At 42.4% G+C, this 21,519-nt stretch overlaps 1 protein-coding gene across 2 annotated transcripts in view; it reads left to right on the forward strand.

Annotated features, from left to right (window-relative positions):
- zeb2b (zinc finger E-box binding homeobox 2b) overlaps positions 1-21,519 on the forward strand; it is a 107,559-nt gene that overhangs the window by 70,655 nt on the left and 15,385 nt on the right. Inside the window, exons 2-3 of one of the 2 annotated variants that reach the window (XM_071909065.2) lie at positions 9,727-9,978; positions 18,610-18,678. In XM_071909065.2, the coding sequence (XP_071765166.2) occupies positions 9,727-9,978; positions 18,610-18,678 (321 nt within the window). The remainder of the gene's footprint in view (positions 1-9,726; positions 9,979-18,609; positions 18,679-21,519) is intronic. The other variant, XM_071909066.2, reaches the window with a different exon arrangement.

The raw sequence follows: 21,519 nt of genomic DNA on the forward strand, positions 1-21,519 counted from the left end.
CCTCAGCCTGTTGCTCAGCCTCCTCTGCAAATAAATGGGAGTTTAATTGAATTTTTAGAGCCAGCGAGGAAGCGGACCAGAATTTTTTACGTCAACCTAAACGAACACAAGAAAAAATTTCACATGATGATATTCTGGCACGGTGTGAAAAAAAACAAACATATTCAAACAGCTTTGAAATGATTTTAAGTGATATGAGGAAGATATTTAGGTCCTTAGGCAGGTATGAATGTTGTCTCAACTTTCATTTTTATATTTTCTTGCTCTATTCAGCCACAAAATGTTTACTGGGAATCATTAGTCCGCTCCTCCTCCTTTAAATAGTTTGAATTTAAACTTGAAATAGAATTGAAACTCATTTACTCTCATGCAAAAGCCCCTTTTCCTCCCCACACACACACACACACACACATACGCGTACACACCAGAGTTAGACTGATATTTGCTCTTTTACTAAAAGTCGGGTTTCGTCATGTCGGACCGGAGGAATCATTCCGAAAAAATCCATTTGTGTGGGTTTCAGTGGAGAGTTGTCGTGTCGAAATCAGTGGTTTTCCCAAAGTATGCAGGTTTATATTCCAACTAATATGGATATGGAAGGAAAATATGCAAACAGGATTGAAAATCTCTGAAAAACACAGAATCCTTGTCATGTTTTGCATATTTTTGGCATGAAAACAGTCAGATTTGCAGATAATATTAGCAGAAAATATCAGCTTCAAGCAAATTATATCAGCCTCGGTATCAGCCTTCAAAAAATGCATATTGGTCGAATCCTAACACACACACATACACACACACACACACACTCAAAACTCACTCCACTTTTCAGTTACACCCCTCCCCCCACGTGTAGTCACACACACACACACACACACACTGCTGAGACAGACACACACACACACACACTCCCAGGTTGCGTTTACACTCCACTGAGTTTTCACCATTCATCGTCTCTCCCTAGTTGCCCCTCCCTCCCTCTCTCTCTCTTTTCAGGGCTTTTGTTCGCCCTCTGCCTCCGTCCTTTCACCGACTTGGCCCTGATTTGCCCCTTGTGCTCGATCACACTATTATACTGAGACAAGATAGCACAAAATATCCAAACACGTCTGCTGTTCTCTTTCATCTCGCTTCACTCGGACCGGAGTTTGTTTCCAAAGAGGCTCGAGTTACTCACAAGCCTTTAAAACGTGACCGTCTCTTTTACTTTATTGATTTCAGCATTGATTTGACCAAATCACAAAATATCCAGATATGTCCGATCTTGTCTTTAGCTTAATTTGAATTTGAGCTCAATTCCTAAAAGTATATATTACCTGAAGTTCATCATTTATTATCTCCGAAATAGAAAGAAACTGATCTGGTCTAAGTGTTATAATTCTGTCAATCAATGACTTAAGTCACTTACAAACCTTTAAAAAGTGACAATATGCTTTACTTTATTGATTTCAGCATTGATTTGACTATATCACAAAATATCCACAGATCTCTGGTCTTGTCTTTAGCTTAATTTGCATTTAAACTCATTTCTTAAAAGCGGTAGTATATCCACTTTGGAAGAAAAAGATCTTTACCTGAAGTTCATCATTCATTATTTCTAAAATAGAAAGAAACTGGTCTGTTTAAGTGTTATAATTCTGTCAATCAATGACTTAAAGTTACTTACAAACCTTTAAAAAGTGACAATATGTTTTACTTTATTGATTTCAGCATTGATTTGACTATATCACAAAATATCACACATATGTTTGGTCTTCTTTTTAGCTCATTTTGAATTTGAGCTAATTTCCAAAAGGCGGTAATAGAATAAAAATCATTACCTGAAGTTCATCAATCATTATCTGTAAAATAGAAAGGATCTGGTCTGTTAAAGTGTTATAATTCTGTCAATCAATGACTCAATAGCGTTTAAAATATCAGTGTAGATATCAGTGTTTTGTAAGAGCATGTGTCACTTTTTCTTTGCCTAATTTTGGAAGCAAACTCTTCGCATACAAAGTGTAATAACAATACGCGAGAAACCAGATTAAAAAAAACCGTGCAAACTTCTCCGAGACAGTAGATTTTCTCTCCGGACAGCCGGCCCGCCTGCAGGTGCGAGGCGTTCACCAGACAGCAGGAATATTTACGCAGGAAAGAAGAGCTTAAACTGTTGCAGACGGGCACAGCGGCAGACAAAAGGTCACCGTCAGAATCCACAACCGCCGGCCGCCGCCGCGAGGCAGCGACCTCGCTTCCACCTTAATGCCCTCCCACTCTCTCTCTCTCTCTCTCTCACACACACACACACACACCTCCCCGTCTCGCTCGCAGCCATCCAGGTGATCCGCCCGGCTCACATTCATGAGACAGGGAGCGAGCGCGAGCAGTTACCGTCCAATAGGGAGAATGTCCTGGCTCATTATCGGCGTAGGAGGGGAGAGCGCGTCACCTGGAGCTAAGCCTCGACACTCCACTACAAAAAAAGTCAGCCGGGGTTAGAGAGAGAGAGAGAGAGAGAGAGAGAGAGAGAGAGAGAGAGAGAGAGAGAGTGTGGGTGTTAGTCATTCCCCCCGCAGCGCTCACCTCCACCTCCACCTCCACCTTCTCTCTCTCTCTCTCTCTCCGTCTCGCTCGGAGACGATGGAGGGCAGGAGGAGGGCTGGAGTGCAGCCTCCTCTGGGCGCTGGACGGCTACTCCGGGATCGTTAAATAAGTGCGATTATATACCTGTTAGCGCCGGGAGAGAGAGAGAGGTTTTTTCGCGGACAGAGTGCAGGTACAGCCAACTCTGAACTCGGGTTTTAAAGCTGCAGTATAGGCGAAGACTCTCATGTGGAAATGCATCAGAAATTGAGAATAATTTCTGTAGATTTGCCCTGTTGACACAAATTTATTTCAGGTGTCAAAATCTCAGCGCTCAAGAAGCGATGAGTATAAAAACTTAAATTAACTTAAAACCCGAACAGCAGCAGCAGCAGCGATGGCCGAACCGCTTCACCTCCACCCACACCAGCCACTAAGAAGGAGATGTGTAGTTTACTGATGCTGCATTGCAGGGATTTCTGGGTAATGAAGTCCTTCAAACCTCCAAGAACTCAAACTTATCTCTGGATGCCGCTTTGGGCCACCGAAGTGCAAAGTTTCCTTTAAGTAATTTGCATGTAACCCAAGTCTAAATGTAGATTACCAAGTCAAGTCCAAGTCAAGTCCACGTCATTAATGTCAAGTCTCAAGTCTAAATGTAGAACAGCAAGTCAAGTCAGAACAAATCAAGAGTCCAGTATCAATTTAATATCTTAAAGAAAACTAAATATCTAGGACTTTTCAATGCAATATGGTTTTAATAGGATAAAAACTTGGTAAGAGCATCATGAGTTTGATTTCTAGAATCAGTTTCAACTTCAATAAATTCAATCATTCCATACAAATTCAGAAAACAGAATTTAAATTCAGTCGTCCGCTGGAACAAATCTCATCACTTTCAATCTAAGTCATTTACACAAACACAAGATCTCAAGTCAAGACTTTAGAAACCTTTTCAAGTCATCAAAGTACAAGTCAGAGTCAAGTCCCAAGTCACCAGAACCCAAGTCAAGTCAAGTCTCAAGTCTTCCCCTCATGCATCAAGTCAAGTCTCAAGCTGTTAAAACTGGGACTCGAGTCCAAGTCATGTGACTCGAGTCCTAACTTCTGGTGTTTTTATGCAGTCTCTTGGCTTAAAAGACACTCTAAAATGTAATTGAATGCGGCCCACGGTCCGACAGCTGTGTACCTTAAGTGAGTACCCTCGCAGTTTCGTCGCGGTCGATTATAACTTCACAACTTTTAACATTAAAGTCGTTTCTGATCGTCGGCGCCGTTCGTTCGCTGTCAAACCCCGACGCTTTGTAAATACAATCGTTTTCATCCAGTTAGATTCTGAGTTTGTTCTCGACCCCCGAAATTAATTCCCCCGGCGTCTCGGTATCTGCAGAATACAACTGTCACAGCCCGAGTATTTCTCTTTATTTATCTTCATCAAAAGAAATGATGAGATTTTAATCAGACTTCTCTCCCTTGCTCTCTCTCTCTCTCTCTCTCTCTTTTTAGAGGCTGTCACAGCTGATGCTCCTCGCCGTTCCTAATCAATATACAATATTCCTCTCCTCTCTGTACTCCCTGTGAGTGACAGAATAATGCCGGGCCTGTGAAAGGGTTATGTCAGATAGTTTAAAACCTAATATTAAACAAGAATTGCGCTTGTTACATGTTGTCATTTTAATTATCTTGCAAAAAACTCAAGTCAAAGACGCTCTCTCCCCCCCCCCCCCCCCTTTATTTACCTTAAACGGTGGGAGAAGATTTAAGAAGAGAAGAAGAAAGCGGGGCGATATCAAACAGGTAGCAACACTTTGTAAAGCCGTAATTGCTTTTGTCGAGGGTGACACTTAACGTAAGAAAGGGAGAGGAGAAGTAAACATTATCTTTTCTTTGTCTTTTTCTCTCCTCTGCAGCACAAAAGATTGATTAAGAGTGAGGTTTTTGGGAGGGGGAGGAGGGGAGGCGGGGGGTAAAATAACCGCCTGCGAGACATTAGTAGGTTAGAATTACTTTGTTGCGCGGCACAATACCAGAAGATGCTCGCGGCTCGGCGAGAGAGAGGCTCTTGTCAGCGGTGGCACCTAAACAATGGCGGCTTTCTTGACGTTAATACCAACGCGTTCGACTTGACGAGCGCCCCACTGTCATTTCGCCTTCTCGGAGGTATACGTCGAAGACAGCTGACGTCTCGGAGGAAGATTGCGTCTGCCCGTTAGCTTTCGGAAGACAGTTCGGAGACGCCCCCCCCCCCCTCTCGCTTGTCGGTTTGTGCAGAAACTTGTAGGGAAAAAAATAAAAAGCGGGAGACGCAAATGCAACACGGTTCAGACTGATGGAAGAGGAGTAATGAAAATGAAAGTCCCAGTGAAAGTGCAATGTTCCTCACAAAGACAGACAAAGAAAATAGACAAACCATAGCTTCTCTAGTGTTGATTTTACACTTTGCACTGTAAGAAATGACAAGTAATCAAGTCAGTCAAGTGATTTTATCCACCCAGATTTTGGGATTCAAACCCATAAACCCTCTGAGTAATTCAATTGTATTTAGACGATGTGCTGCACTGCAAAAAATGACAAGCTACCCAGTGATTTTCTCTTGTCTCCAGACCTATCAGCTTATTTCATGATATTTTTAGTCAAATTCTCTCACTGCACTGGCAGATAATCTGCTGGTTTCAGTAAATTTCACTTGATTCATGCCAATATGACTTCTTCTTTCAAGAAATCATCATAAAACAATGAAGAAAATCTGGAAACAAGAAACTTTTCTCCAAGACAATTTCACTTTTACCAAGAAAATGTCCTGAAACAAGTTACATTCTCCTGGAAGAAAAAAAGTCACATTTATTGAAACCGGTGAAATTATTAAGATGATTTCACACAAAAAAAAACCCTAAAATAAGCTTGATGAGTCTGGAGACAAGAGAAAATAACAGTTTTTGCAGTTTTGTGAAGACTTAAATTCTCAACCATGCCTGTTTTTAGTGCCAGAAAACTCTTGTTGTGATCAATTTTGAGCCCCCTATCCCATCGCCTCCCATTGCTACGTGCGAGTATTGCAGTCGGGACGGTGCGCGTTGCTGCGGTGGATGTGCCGCGCCACAAAAAGAAGCTCCCTCCGTCCTTTTATTGGGGAAGAATGGGCCCTTTAAAACCTGTCCAGCCTTAGATAATTTCATTCAGACGGCCGCTGCGCTGTCGTCATTGAATCTGCATCCAGAGATCAGGTTCACAGCGACGGGTTGATAGCTTCCCAAGCCTCCTGGCCTTTTGTTCTACCAGGCAAACACCCCCCCCCCCACCCCTCATCTGAAAGTTGTAGAGGGGGGGGGAGAGAGAGAGAGAGAGAGAGAGAGAGAGAGTCGATGGCACGTTGCTAAGAAAAGTTCAAAAACCTCTGGGGTGACGGGGGGTTAGGAGGGGAGGACGGGGAATTTCGTTCCAAAATGATGAGGTATCCACTTCTTGAGAAGAAGTGACGCCTACTCATACCGAATGATTGATGACTGAATGGAAACAAAATGCGAAACTTTTTTAAGGATAGTGGGGAAACTTCGGGCGCTTTTACTGACTTGATCCTCGAGATTTTTGAAGTTCTTTGAAGATGTGAAAAATCTCCATCTTAACAAGTCATTTAGTCGATTATCGAGTCCTAATATCATCATTTTTTTTAAAATAAGTGAAGAAATCTGCCAGTGGCGTGAGATAATTTCACTTTTTTTTTCCCAATGCAAATCAAGTTGTTGTTGAAGAAAATTCCTGAAACAAGTGAAGCTGCATTGGAAACAAGTGGAGTTATCTCTCCTCACTGCAGAATGTTTCTCTTGCTTTAAGAAAAATGAGATTTGAAGGCTGAATATGAGACTAAATGACTTGTTTTTTGAAGTGTTTTTTTTAATATCTCAAACTGGATAGCCTATATAGCCCAGTATAATATAAAGTGTACCAAGGTGGATGCGGACGGACCACCCAGGAATTCCTTACGTCTCTCTTCCCTCCTGGGCTTCCAGTCTCCGCTGCTTTTTTTTTTTTTTTTTTTTTTTTTTGTCACGTCCAAGGAGCATTACTGAGTCTGAACTTGCATAAACCCTTGTGATCACACCTCTTGAAAAGGTTTTGTTTCCTCCGTCAATTGGTATTCGGAGCAGGTCAGCAGCACTACCCCCCCCCCCCACCCCCCTCCTCCCCCCCTACCACCCCCCTCCTCCTCCCCTCACCCCCTCCCACATTTGAAAGCCCTGTTTTCATTTTAATTTGCACCTGTTGTGCAGTTGTTCGCAGAAGGCAAGTGCAGACCGGTCGATCGTATGGAGACGTGTTGGGAGGAGATGGGGAAAGGCTAAAGCTTTTGATACGTATGATGTTTTTTTTTTTTTTTTTTTTTTTAGGAAAAGTCAGGCGTGAACTTTGTCTGGTTTCCTTGGAAGGTTCCTCTACAGCAGTGATTCTCAACCTGGTTCCTATCGAGGAACCCTAGTTTAGTCCACACTGATCAGGTTTTATCTCTCGGACGCAAATCTGAGAAGAATTTTATTGTTAGATATGAGTTTGTCCAGAAATCCAAGACTATAACAGAGAAACTACACACAGAAAAATGGTTCTTCTCCTTTCAGACCGAGGTTCTTTAAAGAACCATTACTGCTCTCCTTTGCTTAGACTCCTGCATTGTGTTTTTGTTTAGCCTCATTTGCAATTCCACAATATAAACTATGGAGGGGTTTGGTTATTTTCCACATCTATGCCATCACCCGCCATCCAATAACTAAGAATGAAGAACCTTAAAATGTTCTTGGAAGGTTCTTTGTGGAACCAGAAATAGTTCTTCTGTGACATCACTCCAAAGAACCAATTTCAGCTGTTTATGACCAAAACAGTCATTCTTCTACATTCTCTAATTGTGTTCTCGTAAATGAAATAATGATGAAGGAACAGTTCATCGGTTTGCTGGGGGACCCCTCGGATCCCCCTCAAGGACCCCTGGTGGTCCCCAGGCCCCACGTTGAGAACCACAGCATAATAGTGGATAGAGGTTTGCACTAGCACTACCAGGGTTAGGGTTGTTGACTGCTCTTGGAGTCACCTGTGATAAAACAAATGTATGCACTCAGGGAAGTATAAGGCGCTTGGTATATTTTACAGTATATATATTTACTGTAAGAGGCGGCATGGCAGAACGCCACACCATCTCAAAGCCATTAGATATAAATCTGTTGCATTTCACCAAAGAATCCTCTAAGAAACCGCTGACTTATGAGCTCGTTGCTGCTTTTATTAGTCAGAAACATAAATTCAAAGCCAAATTTAAAGCCATTTTGATCTGAAAGGCTTCTGCTTAAATGCTTGAAATTCGTTTCTTAGACAAATAGTGAAGTTGATCCTATGTATGAATTTCTTCCCAAAGTCTTTCCTTTAGATAAAGAATCAAAAATATAAGATAGTTTTGATTTAACACTCTTTTTTAACACCTCCGCTCCTTCGCCACTGGCTGCTCTCGCCCCGCGTCCCTCTGTGATTGGCTGCTACCGCGGGACCGGCCAATGCGGTGACGCTGCGTCTCTCCGGCTCGGCTAATGCTCCATCTGTATTCCTCCAATAAGTCTTCTGACGTCCCTCTCCGCCGCGATTTACGTTGCGGCGAGCCGAGCCTGAGAACCTGCCGGCGGCGGTGACTAATTTGCACGCGAGCCACCTTTGATTGAGTTCACAGCCCTTATTTACAGGCCGTCTATTTTAAGGAAAGCCGGCGTGTGTCTGGGACCCGAGTGTTGTGGAACCGGGCGGGGCCTTCTGCTGCTTGGGAGTGATTATGAATGTGTGTGTGTGTCAGCCTGCCTCCTCGCCTGCCTGCATGTGTGTGTGTGTGTGCGCAGCAGGCCTCAAGGCTCCGTCTTGCCTCTATATTTTTTAGAAAACATTTATATTTATGTTCATGGTTCACTGGCAAATGCAAATGCAAAGACTTCACAGGCTGCACACGATGAATATTCCAATTACTATAGGTTAAGCCTTTTGTATGCACAGCTATGACATTTGTAGTAATGTATTTGCTATGCGCAGCATCTCAAACGCGGCGACTATGCTTCAGAGCGAAGCCGTCCTGAAAGGTGCAGCTCGTTGGCATCCGAGGCATGCGAGCGGGACAGAAAATTAGTGGCTATTTTGGCTCACATCTCCTCGACAGCTGTCTGCCCACCGCTGCGGTTCAGTCACAGATTCCAGTCGCGGATGCTGTAATTGGGGTGTAACCCACAAAAAAAAAAAAAAAAAAAACGCCTCCCTCCGCCTTGGACCGCGCAGTGATGTGGGGTGACCTTTTAATCTAGGAATAAACCTCAATTTCCAAAACAAGTCAGAGTCCCTTTTCAAAATTCCTCTGTAGTTTCACATTTGCAGTTTTAAGGCGTTTAGCTGATGCTGTTATCCAGACGAACTTAAGAGTGCGACAGCAGAAGAAAGCTTAGAATAAACATGACAAGCAGCCAATAATAAGAAATGCAAGGGTCAAAGTCTCAATGCCACAAACAAAAGATTTAAAAAAATATATCCTTGTGTCTCTTGGATGATAATCTGTGAGGGAGAAGTGCATGGGAAATAAGAACTGAGGAGAAGAGGATTGTTTTTTTGGGGGGATAGGAGTAAGATCAGGTGCAAATAGAGAAGAAAGGCTGAGGATGAACGGCTGAACTGTTTATTGAACACATGACTTCGCCACATTTTCTTCTTAATTTATTATGAAATCAATAAACCTCCCCACGTCAAATCCATCCCCGGCTAAAGCGGCAATGACTTGTGTTGTTTTTGCTCTTTGTTTCTGCAGCAACTATTTTATTTCATATGTGCAAACTAGACAGACATATCCAGAAATGTAGTGGCAAATAAAAAAGTGGGTGAACTTTCTGTAAAGCATTCATTTGTGTTTTTATCCTTTAAAAAATCCCTATTCTCATATAATGTAGTTCACTTTGGTGTTGCTTACTGCGGTGTATACTATGAATTTACCTCGTAAAGATCAATGTCAGCCTAAAACGATGGGTACACTGACTTTGTGTGTTTATATGCAACATGTCCACCTCGTTATTTCGCTATTTCAGGCCAGTCTGCCCTTTACCAAATTCCTCAGTAGTGACCACAGTTGTTTTGTCTTTGTGTCTCTGTTTGTAACAGCGCTGAATTACGAGAACGTGGTGGAGACGGGCTCGGAGACGGAGGAGGAGGACAAGCTGCCGGTGTCCGAGGAAGACGCCCTGATCAACGGCACCGGCAGCCCGGCCAGCCTCACCAACCCGGAGGCCTCGCCGCGGGCCGAGAGCCACGGCCTGCTCACCAAGGACGAGGAGGACGACGAGATGAGGGACAGCGGCGTGGAGCACATCTGGCCCGACAACGACATGCTGAGCGCCTCCGTCGACGGTACTGGTGAGTGTCTGAAAACAGTCTGGACCTTTAGTTATACAAACATTTAGCATAAGCAGAGCTGCTCTGGAGGCAGAAATAATCTCATTGGTTGAGTTAAACCTCAGTGGGCGGAGCCAAAGAAGCAAGTTAGCTAACTGGCAAACTTAAATGGCAAAGAAGGAACTCTGGTCAAAATATAAATAAAAAATATAAATGATAGCAATGACTTCTTTGTTTCATTCCTTCATGACCATGGCATGCATGATGTTGAAGGTCAGCAGTTAGCTAACTAGCTTAGTTAGCTATAGGCTAGTATGGCTAGTTTGAACTTTGAACTTGGAAGCTAGGGGAGCTAACTAGCTTAGTTAGCTATAGGCTAGTATGGATAGTTTGAACTTTGAACTTGGAGGTTAGGGGACGCTAACTAGCTTAGTTAGCTATAGGCTAGTATGGCTAGTTTGAACTTTGAACTTGGAAGCTAGGGGGAGCTAACTAGCTTAGTTAGCTATAGGCTAGTATGGCTAGTTTGAACTTTGAACTTGGAAGCTAGGGGAGCTAACTAGCTTAGTTAGCTATAGGCTAGTAGGCTATCGCTAGTTTGAACTTGGTGTCAGCTAGCTAACACGGCTGTATGTTTTCAGTTAGCAGCAGAGCGCTAGGCTTCATAATATTATCTTCCTCCTCTCTTACCTCTTGTCTTCTTCACTGGGCTTCAGTCTAACGTTACTTAGCCGGAAAAACTGTGGTTCTTTGGCTCCGCCCACTGAGGTTTAACTCGACCAATCAGATTATCTCTGCCTCCAGAGCGGCTCTGCCTCTGAGAAATGTTTGCATAAGTAAAACTCCAATCTGCTGTCTTAAATGACAAAGAGAACATATGGAGAGATTTGTTCCAAAATGAGAAATCCACCATTTGAGAAACGTGAGCTGCAGTAGCGATGGAAAGCACTAAATTAAAACAAATTAAGGCTTTTTTTTTTTTTTTTAAGCAGATGACACTGGCAACAGACTGGCTTCTTCTATATTTCACATATACTGATAATTATTTTTTTGTCTCCCAAAATCAACATATATATATATCATTTTGGAAATTATCTTTTCATATGATTGTTGAGTTTCAGCAATGCTTAAACTGATGATAAGGTGGCCCAGATAACTTCATTCTTTGCTATTTCTCACACACACACACACACACACACACACACACGGCTCATATAGTAACAATAAATATTTCTCAGCTTTTCTTTTAATCTGCCTGACCAGATGTGCGGGGTTCAGCTGTCAGTCACAAACACTCTGACTACACTGACTTCCAGATACTTTCTCGTGATTGTGTACACATCCTGCCACCCACAGTATTGTCTTATGCGGTAAACCCCACCCGTCTGGCATCCAAGTAGGGGTAAAACAAACCACACAAAGTATTTGCAAATTCTGCCTGAGCGAGGTCTGACGGCGAAGCCCCGCTGAACCCTCAGCAGACAGACGCCATAAACAGTTTCTCTGTGAGCGAGAGAGAGAGAGAGAGAGAGAGAGAGAGAGAGAGAGAGAGAGAGAGAGAGAGAGAGAGAGAGAGAGAGCGCCATTTGGTTCTGACTTAGAGAAAGTCCTGCTCCGAGCCAAACAACAAAAATATTTACACTGATGTACAAAAAAAAAAGCCTCTGAACTGTGAAAAAAGGGAAAAAAAGAGAAAGTCAGGAGGTGAGAATGCAGCTGATATCAGTGAGTTTCAGAAATCTCCATCTTAACAAGTCATTTAGTCGATTATCGAGTCCTAAAATCGTCATTTTCTTAAAATAAGTGAAGAAATCTACCAGTGAGGTTTGATCATTTCAATTTTCCAATGCAATCCTTCCTTATTCTGACTGGTTTCAACAGACTGACACTCATTTCTAGAAAACTCCTGAAACAAGTGAAGCTGCATTGGAAACAAGTGGAGAAAAATAAGATTTGAAGGCTGAATATGAGACTAAATGACTCGTTAAGATGGACGTTTTTTTTTGCGGCGTGACATGCCAACATGACTACATCATAAAACAATGAAGAAAATCTTGGAAACAAGAAACTTTCTCCAAGACAATTTAACTTTTTTACCAAGTAAATGTTACATTCTCCTGGAAAAAAAAGTCACATTTGAAAACGAGCTTGATAAGTCTGGAGACAAGATGAAATAACTTGTCAGTTTTTGCAGTGTGTGTCCTTGTTTACGGTGTTTCACCATCAGCGGTGGACAGTGACGGATGCGGTGTAATTCCTCCACTATCACCCCTGCCAGGCGGGCTAATCCCATGCAGGTGATACCGACCCGAAGGACGACTTGACTGACTTGTCTCTCCTTTTTTGTCGGGAGCAACTCCGATAGCGGGAGGCCGAGTCACGGATGCTTGAAAGATAAATACTTTTAATTAGGGGGCAGGGGTATAATCATTAAAGGAAGCCAGACTGCTGCAAAAAGTCATTAACAATCTTAAATGAAATTTTTATTTTTATGATAGCCATTTACATGTATAATAAGAGTCAATGATTCTTGGAAGCATGTGACAGGAACAGAGTATGGCGAGAACTCATGTAAGACAGCCCATTTAAATGAGCCGGGCTTCGCTATTCATTTCTGCTAATGAACTAGCTGTGCAGAGTGCCGAAAAACGGAGGAACATTCAGCAGTCTTAAATTTTAATACGGGGGAAAATTGCACATTTATTAGGGTTGCGGGGTGGCGGGGGGGGGGGGGTGTGGGGGAGAAAAAACTTGGTGGATATCAACATTTACTTCTCCTAAATAACAGTTCACACTGGGTACGGCTCTTTAGGGGGGGGGGAAAGGAAAAGGAGGTTTTGGTAAATAAATCAAGATAAAGGATAAACAAGCTGTCGTTGCATACGGTAATTGTTTATTTGATAAAGACCCGCGGTGCCATAATGTCTGTAATTCAACTATGTTGCAATTCCCAGATAATATGCTTCTCATGTGATAAAGCGGCTGCCATATTTCGGAGAGCAAGTCAAGTTCATTAGAGCGTTTGGGAGTCTCTTTCCTAATCTTGCGGGTGCTGTGTTTCCCAGCCTTGTTTTTTTTTATTTTTTTTGTGTGTGTGTGTGTGTTTTTTTTTTTTTTTGCTTCCCCGGTGCCTTGGTGTCTACAGTGATACCTCAGCACATAGCTTATGTCTGAGATAAGCTAGGCGCTCTCTCTCTCTGTCTCTCTCTCTCTCTCTCTCTCTCTCTCTCTCCCCCTCCGACATGATTCGGTCTGCTCTCCCTTCATGTGGACCAGGGTTTTGACACCCTGGTCTTGAAAGTCCAGGTCTTGAAAAGTTTGGGAATTGCATAAAAAGTGTGGAAAAAGTAGAGAGAAAATGGACCTGCTGCCGTTTCCTATATTGTGATTTATTGTTGTTAAGTATAGAGCTATAAAGCCTTATTATCTAGTCTTATTAGATCATATTCAACACTGACCAATGTCTTCAAATTTAGTCTAGAAATGAAAACAAACCTGGAAAACAATATTTTTACATAGAAAAAAGGACGCAGGTTCACTGCAAAAAATGACAAGCTGTCCAGTGATTTTATCTTATTTCAGGATATTTTTAGTCAAATTCTCTCACTGCACTGGCAGATAATCTTGCTGGTTTCAGTAAATTTCACTTGATTCATGCCAATATGACTTTGAGTTACTATATGAGTTACATTCTCCTGAAGAAAAGTCTAATTTGTTGAAAGTGGAATCTGCCTGGAATCTATAGAAGGAAACGTAAAATAAATCTAATCAATTCCAGGTCTTGAAAAGTTTGGAAAATTGCAGAAAAAGCTTGGAAAAGTAGAGATGAAACACAAAGACACTCTGTTGTTTCATATGTTGTGATTCACTCTTTAATCTTCATCTTTAATCTATAATCACTCTTTAAAGTTAAGACTTGTCCTTATAGGTATAAAGCCATAAAGTCTTATAATCTAGTCTTATTATTCAGCCTCCGTCAGCACAGATCATATTGAACGCTGAACCAATATCTTCATATTGAGTCTAGAAATTAATCCCTGGAAAAAAAAAAAAAAAAAAAAAAAAGAAATGTAAGAGAGAATACTGCGTTTTTTTACAGCAAAGTGAAAGTTTGTGGCTGTGAGTCCGGGGCACAATCAGAGTCTTGTGTCTGGCGTTGTCCTTGACATTCCTTCATCCCACAGCGAGGCTGGACGCGATGTGCTGGAAAGCATGACATCATTATCACTGACAGAGATTTTCAAATAAATCACCTGCGTCACCCCCCCACCCCCCCCTCCCCCCCTCGCCCTTGTCCTTCTCCCTTCTTTAAACTCTTCTCCGGAGCTTCTGTGGGATTTTATGAAGTTACAGAACGGCCTTTTCGCTGTCAAAGCGGGTGCAGACGCCATAGAGGTCCCACTAATGTCTTCATGCTTGTTGTTGGCTCCGTCCCCCCAAAGAGGAATTGTTTGGAAAATGTGACAATATATTGCACTGATATCGGCCTTTTTATTAGATATCGTCCAGCCAACGTCTCCTCCACCTCTGATATGATGGAGCGTCCTATCTGACCACAGCTACAGGAAAACAAAGTCTGTAGAACCTGCAGTGAAATGTTATTTTTTATTTTATGTAGTCATTTAACTTCGTTTCCATTACGTTTTTTAGTAAATTAATTCTTCATTTAAAGGCCAGAGTTTCATCATTTTTGAATACGTTTTCAGAGGCTTTTCCACCCCATCAAAGAATTACATTCTGGGGGAAAACACGGAACGTTTTTGGCATTAAAATGGTCAAATCTGAAGATATTGAGTATTAGATATTGGTATTGACCTTCAAAAACAAATATCGGTCACACCCTGCTCTCTTTGCAGCCATTGGAAGTTAGTAGGAACTGACAGTTAAATGACAATCTGCTAATTTGTGGTTATTTTTTGCGATTCTGAATGAATCGTCTGCATTACAAATACAGAATAGAGGCATGATAAGTGGGATTTTTACAGCGTCTACGACTGTGTTTAAGCTCCAGCGGTGACTGGCTGTAAAAAAACATAGGAATGTTTTCAAAACCAACAGTCCAACAAACCAAGAGTCTCTGGTGTGATTTACCAGTGACATAACACACCGATTAGTGGACGCTTTCATCCACAGTGTGTCCAAAGTACCAGGAGTGCATGCATTTGTAGCATAGTGCCAAAAAGTCCCATGTGAAAATGCTGAGTCTACAAAGTTGCATATTAAAACACGTGAACATTGATTACATGTCACACACTCGTTTTGTTTTACACGCTAAAGCCCCGAGCTCACATGTGAAAAGAGACAATTCATATGCAAGAATAGTTTTTGTTTTCACGTTGTATTCTGGCATTTCACAACAGTTTTTTTCCCTCAAATGTGAAAATTTCAATTCATAGGTTTTTTTTTCTCACGTTTTCACATTTGCAATTACCTTGCAATTACATTAGACTTGATTTGTTTAACGTGAAAAAAAAATCAATAATATATGTGAAAAGAGACAATCCACAGGCAAGAATAGGTGTATAGGTGGCATGAACAATTTTCACGCAAAACTTTTTACCTCAGACGTGAAAATTTCAGATGGTTTTTCTTTTCCCTTGTGGACATTTTTCCACGTTTTCCCCCCCTGCCAGTAATTGTTTAGCGTGAAATATTAATGTCACATGTGGAAAGAGACAATTTAAAGGTGAAAAAAGGTGATTTCACATGATGCTGAATCCATTGAACTACACAGGGAATCAAACCTGCAACTCTGGTACTGTCAGTGCCTCCATTTCCCCCATTCGAGGCACCCGGCTCCTTTTAACTTAAAGCTACAATCCCACTTTGTCCATGTGAACACGTCCCACAGCTGTGCATGAGTACATGTGTGTGTGTGTGTGTGTGTAAGCGAGGTGTAAGCGGTCTTAGCCTACCTCCTACTGGAAGCAGCCGTCCCTCCCTTTGACCACAGATAACAAGAACTTTCCAAGGTAAATAGGGGAGAGTGGAGGGCCAATAAATCCCACTGGTCATCCCCTTGAGTCAGACCAAAAGTATGCAGCCAAATTTGATTACCCAAAGCAAACACCCTGCCTGCGAGGACACAGAAATGTGAGGGAGTTTCGACTCTGTTGAACGCTGAAGTTTTCGTACATGCTTGATATCTGATACTTGTGGGTATATTTTAATCTGCGGTGCGGGGTTTGTTTTTTATCTGTTTTGTTTTGTCGTAACTTAATTTATGTCCCTTAAAGCCCATTTATTTTCTTATACCGCGCCTGTGGTTTTGATGCTATTTGGCAGAGACGCAAGAGTATTCCAACATGCAGGGGGAGAAAAAAAAAAAAAAAAAAAAAAAAAGGAGGAGAAAAGAGAAAATCCAAGCGAGGGGAAAGTTAAACTAGGACAAGAGTCTGTCATTATTCTCTGAAGCCATTGACAGTGGTATTTATCATTTCACCGCAGAAGCCCAATCTTTAATTTTCAAGCAAAGCCTGATTTGTGAGCCTTTCGCGAGCATCTGTAACTATTAAGACCATTGTTTTACACACACACAAAAAAAAAATCAAATCATTTCTCTTTTCATGTCCTGGCTTTTGACTGCGTGTAATGTAATGTAAGCAGGATAACATTATTATCAACAATACACCCACCCGCTTTTCCTGCAATATCTAAGCCGGGTTTCTACGTAGGCGCTCATCCTAGTCTAATAGCCAAGGGATAGTTACATCAGATCCTGCTGTGGATTGGTAAAAAAAAAAATCCCTCTTCTTGACAATGCAACACTTGTGACGTCCTTGCAGGAGCAACAGAGCAAGAACAGATGCGGGTGAGGCACACAATGCAGGTTTTTTGTCGTCTTTTTTTTTTTTTTAATACAAAGCTCCCATGTTCTCGGAAGCACCTTGATTTAATTTTTTACAGACAGGCAGGAAGGAGGTACCAGGACTCCTTAAGTGAATTGTCCGCTCGGCGTCCTCCCGTCGACCGCGGAGGGATGAGTTCGCCCCAACGTCAGAAGTCGGCTCTCCCTTCTGTTTACGAGCCTGTCAGTCGGCCGCTCCACCGGTTATTTACAGCGGCCTCACCTGTGCCAGGACACTGTGTGCCCGTCCGCCTTGGCTTTGCACAGCCCGCATGCCATTATCCTGATTGGCAGTAAGAACCTATTCTGTTTAAAATAATGATCCTGTGTAGCTCAGCGTGGATCCAGCACTGCGGCGCGAGGGGCGGGGTCGGAGATTTATACTTCTTGAAGGCACAGCTGCTCTGGAGGAAGAAATCAGCTGATTGGTTGAGTTAAACCTGAGTGGGCGGAGCCAGATAATCAGGTTTTTTTTGGAGCGCAAGGTGGCGAACTGCCAAAGAAAGAACTAAAAATGTAAACAAAAAACTAGAAATGGCAATAACTTCTCTCTCAGTTCATGGCCGTGGCATTCATGATGTTGAAGGTCAGCAGCTAGCTAACTGGCTTACTAGATAGTTATAGGCTAGTATATTATTTCACTTCATTTTCATCAAAAATTTTGAAAAGCTATATGTCTTTAGATGATATTTTGGTATGATAACCACTGCTGAATGGCAGCTTTGTGACAGTAATCAGCTCATGAATTTAACCACCGCCTACAATAAGTTGGATTTTAGGCGCTGGTCCACATCTTATTTTAGGCTAATTTTCAGGACCTTTATTAATGTTTTATAAGAATATGTTTGATGTCATTTTAAAGGTTAGCTTCTTAGCTTTCATTCAAGCCCAGTTGTGAGTCTGTCTGGCAAATAAAGAGGTCGCTTGGGCTCTTTAAAGTGTCAATGACGCAGTTTGAGCTATAAGCTAACTAGCTAACGATAACGGCTGGATTGTGTTTTCAGTTAGCAGCAGAGCGCTAGGCTTCATAATATTAGCTTCTTCCTCTCTTACCTCTTGTCTTTTTCACTGAGCTTCAGTCTAACGTTACTTAGCTTGAAAAACTGTGAATCTTTGGCTCTGCCCACTGAGGTTTAACTCAACCAGTGACAATATTTCTGCCTCTGAGAAAACGTCTGCAGAACTGAAACTGTAATCTGTGTGCTGGGCGTCCTGGTCTTCGTGCGGCTCTGTGGTTCGGGGCCAGGCTCTCTGCACACCGCCGCTCCCGTCGGGGAATAAAACCGGACGCTCTCGCAGCACCATCCGAGCAGCTCCGGATAAAAGCGCGCACCAAATGACATATGTTAAAACAAGCGTGATCCTGCATGCGGAGGATTGCAGCGGCGTCACAGCCAGGCGGTAATAAGCTCGGCCTGTGTGTTGGCTGGAGCTCTGTGATTGCTCAGGTGGACGTGCGCCGTGTTGTATTTAATCGCTCTGTTTGGCGATTGAAGCTTCCCGTACGCCCCCCCCCCCCTCCCTCCCCCTCCCTCCCCCGCCGCTTGTTGTCATGTTAAAGGTAAATAAGTCACTGTCTGGCCCGGATGATAGCATTCATTAAGGACGGCGGACAAAAGCGGCGGCGCGCTGCGATGCACAGCGGTGCCTTTATTGCTTTTCTCCATACCTTTTTTCCTTAAAGGCCTTGTTGTTGTCAGCGTGGTTCGCTACGGCACTCAACCCAACCTCTCCCCCTCTCCCCCTCACTCCTCCTCCTCTTCCCCTTCCCCCTCTTTTTCTTCTCCTCTTCTGTTTCTTTGCAGATGAAATGAAAGATGATTTCGACACCCTGGGGCCCGACGCCTCTCTTCAGTCAGTTGGAAACGGTACAGGTGAGTCGGCCGCTGCGACCGGACTGTAAAAAACATCCATCTTAACAAGTCATCTAGTCTCATATTCAACCTTTTTCTTTTCTTAAACCAAGAGAAACATTCTGCAGTGAGGAGAGATAACTCCACTTGTTTCCAGTGCAGCTTCACTTGTTTCAGGAGTTTTCTAGAAATGAGTGTCAGTCTGTTGAAACCAGTCAGAATAAGGCAGATCACTGCACTGCTGTCAAGAAAATGACTCTTGATTCTACTAAATTCTTCAAACAAGTTGATTTGCATTGGAAACAAGTGAAATTATCAAACCTCAGAGGCAGATTTTATCACTTATTTTAAGAAAATTACGATTTTAGGACTCAATAATAGACTGAATGACTTGTTAAGATGGGTTTTTTTTGCAGGGAATATAGATTTGTCGTCATGTCTGTTGTGTGTCTTGTGTGTGAATCCCTGTCCCGGTTCCTCATGTTGCGCCACGCTTTAGAATAACAGGAACAAATCAAACACGTCCGCAAAACTACGAGCTATAATTAAAGGGAGATCTTGCTCTGCTGACTCCATTAACACCCGGACCTCATTACTATCACCACACTGCAAAAAGATCTCCGTCTTAACAAGTCGTTTAGTCTATTATTGAGTCCTAAAATTGTAATTTTCTGAAACTTTTTGGAAGAAATCTGCCAACGGCGTTCGATAATTTCACTTGTTTCCATTTCAAGTCAACAAGACAGACTCCTTTATGTTTACTCTACTTTGTTAAAGCGATTCTAATGTTCATTATCTTGGATTACGAGCGCTGTGTGTTCGCCGGTTTCTGGTTTCTTAGCGAGTGTTTGCATCCCTTTCCTTTCTCCTGGTGGAACCGAATCCTAACCTGCCATGTTTTATTAAGCCGACAAAGCTGATTTCCAGCCACACACACACACACACACACACACACACCCCTCCCAGGCATTAGACCTCTCCCTTCCATGATATCATCCTGGCCACCGTGACACTTGGCCCCGGATGCTGCCATGGCAAAACCAAACGCACCCCACAGAACGCCAGCCCGGCCTTAAACTGCTCCCTTCAGCTTTAATTACTATTACTTTCTGCTAGTGCTCTTTCTCTGTGTGTGTGTGTGTGTGTGTGTGTGTGTGTGTTTCTATACACTACCAGTCAACAGTTTGGACCCACCTGATTAAATTTACTATGTTTCTCATTCTCTTAAAGCCATTTTGATCTAAAGGCTTCTGCTTAAACGCTTGAAATGAGTTTCTTAGACAAATATAAATAGTGAAGTTGATCCTATGTATGAATTTCTTTCCATCAAGGCAAAGAATCTAAAATATAAGATAGTTTTGATTTGTTTAACACTTTTTTTGGTCGCTGCATAGTTCCATTTGTGTTATTTCATAGTTTTGACGTCTTTACTGTTATTCTAAAATGTGGGAAATAGTAAAAAATAAAGAAAAATGTGGCATGTCCAAACTTTTGACTGGTAGTGCGTGTGTGTGTGTGTATGTGTGTGTGTGTGTGTGTGTGTTAAAGCACCAGCAAATGTTTTCCATTTCGACTGCTGCTAAGGGTTTTTTTTTTTTTTTTTTTTGGAAACAATGCTGTGGCACCGCTGCAGAAAACCCCGCCACTAGAAAATCACATGTGATTTTGTTTAAAGTCATGAGCAGTGTGATCACGTCCCGCTGCCGGGCTCGCCGTGATCCAGGTGATTTCCTCCGCCGCCGAGAGGAAGGACGAGCGCTCCTCCTCCTTAAAGAGACATCTTACTTTCAGCGTTTTTGCTCTTAATGCAAAAGCGACTTAACGAGAGCAACAGTGGAATGAGCTTAAATTCTGCTTTCAGTGACATTATAAGCAACAGAGATGAAAAGTAAATGATAAAAAAAATAATGCACGTGTCCCTTGAGTGATCTTGCAGGACAGAATAGAGAAAGAAAGAAATGAGAGGCAGGAGGAAAAGGTAGAAAATGATTTATTTAGTTTAAAAGCAGCTTTTTAGGAAGTTTTTCTCTCTTTTTTTAGGATTTTAAGACTTTTTTCCAGGAGAATGCAACTTGTTTCAGGACATTTTTAAAAGTGAAATTGTCTTGGAGAAAGTTTCTTGTTTCCAGATTTTCTTCATTGTTTTATGATGATTTCTTGAAAGAAGAAGTCATATTGGCATGAATCAAGTGAAATTTACTGAAAGCAGCAGATTATCTGCCAGTGCAGAGAGAGAATTTGACTGAAAATATCATGAAATAAGCTGATAGGTCTGGAGACAAGAGAAAATCACTGGACAGCTTGTCATTTTTTACAGTGCAGCACATCATCTAAATAAAATCAAACTACTTGGAGGGTTTATGGGTTTGAATCCCAAAATCTGGGAGGTGAAAGCGAATTAGAAACGTAGGAAAGCAGCCAGTCAATCATCAGTCAATCTTAAATGACGGTTTGAAAAAAAAAAAAAAAAACCTCCTCGTCTCTCACAATTACATGTTGGGATTCTTCAAACGCCACGCAGCATCACCTAATGAGGACGCCGCAAATGATGCGATCACGGCGAAATCCGAAAGATCCATTGGCACCGATGACATTTCGGTGCCATTTTTGACAACCGGGTATCTGCTACCTTGACCTTTCGCAAATTGGACCGCAAAGTCATCACGGCCCGACAAATCGCTCTTTAAACCTCACCTTGGCGCGCGCTCTAAACGCCTAATTAAAAAAAAAAAAAAAAGGGGGGGAAGGGGGGGGGGGGGGGGGGGACGCTGTAGATGAAGTCTGATGAGACGCCGCTCCGTTTTTTTTGACAGCGGCGATGCGATAGCGGGGAAAAAAAACAACAAAAACAAGCTCCCGGAG

The sequence above is a fragment of the Centroberyx gerrardi genome, chromosome 21 (assembly GCF_048128805.1).
Source record: "Centroberyx gerrardi isolate f3 chromosome 21, fCenGer3.hap1.cur.20231027, whole genome shotgun sequence".
NCBI lineage: Eukaryota > Metazoa > Chordata > Actinopteri > Beryciformes > Berycidae > Centroberyx > Centroberyx gerrardi.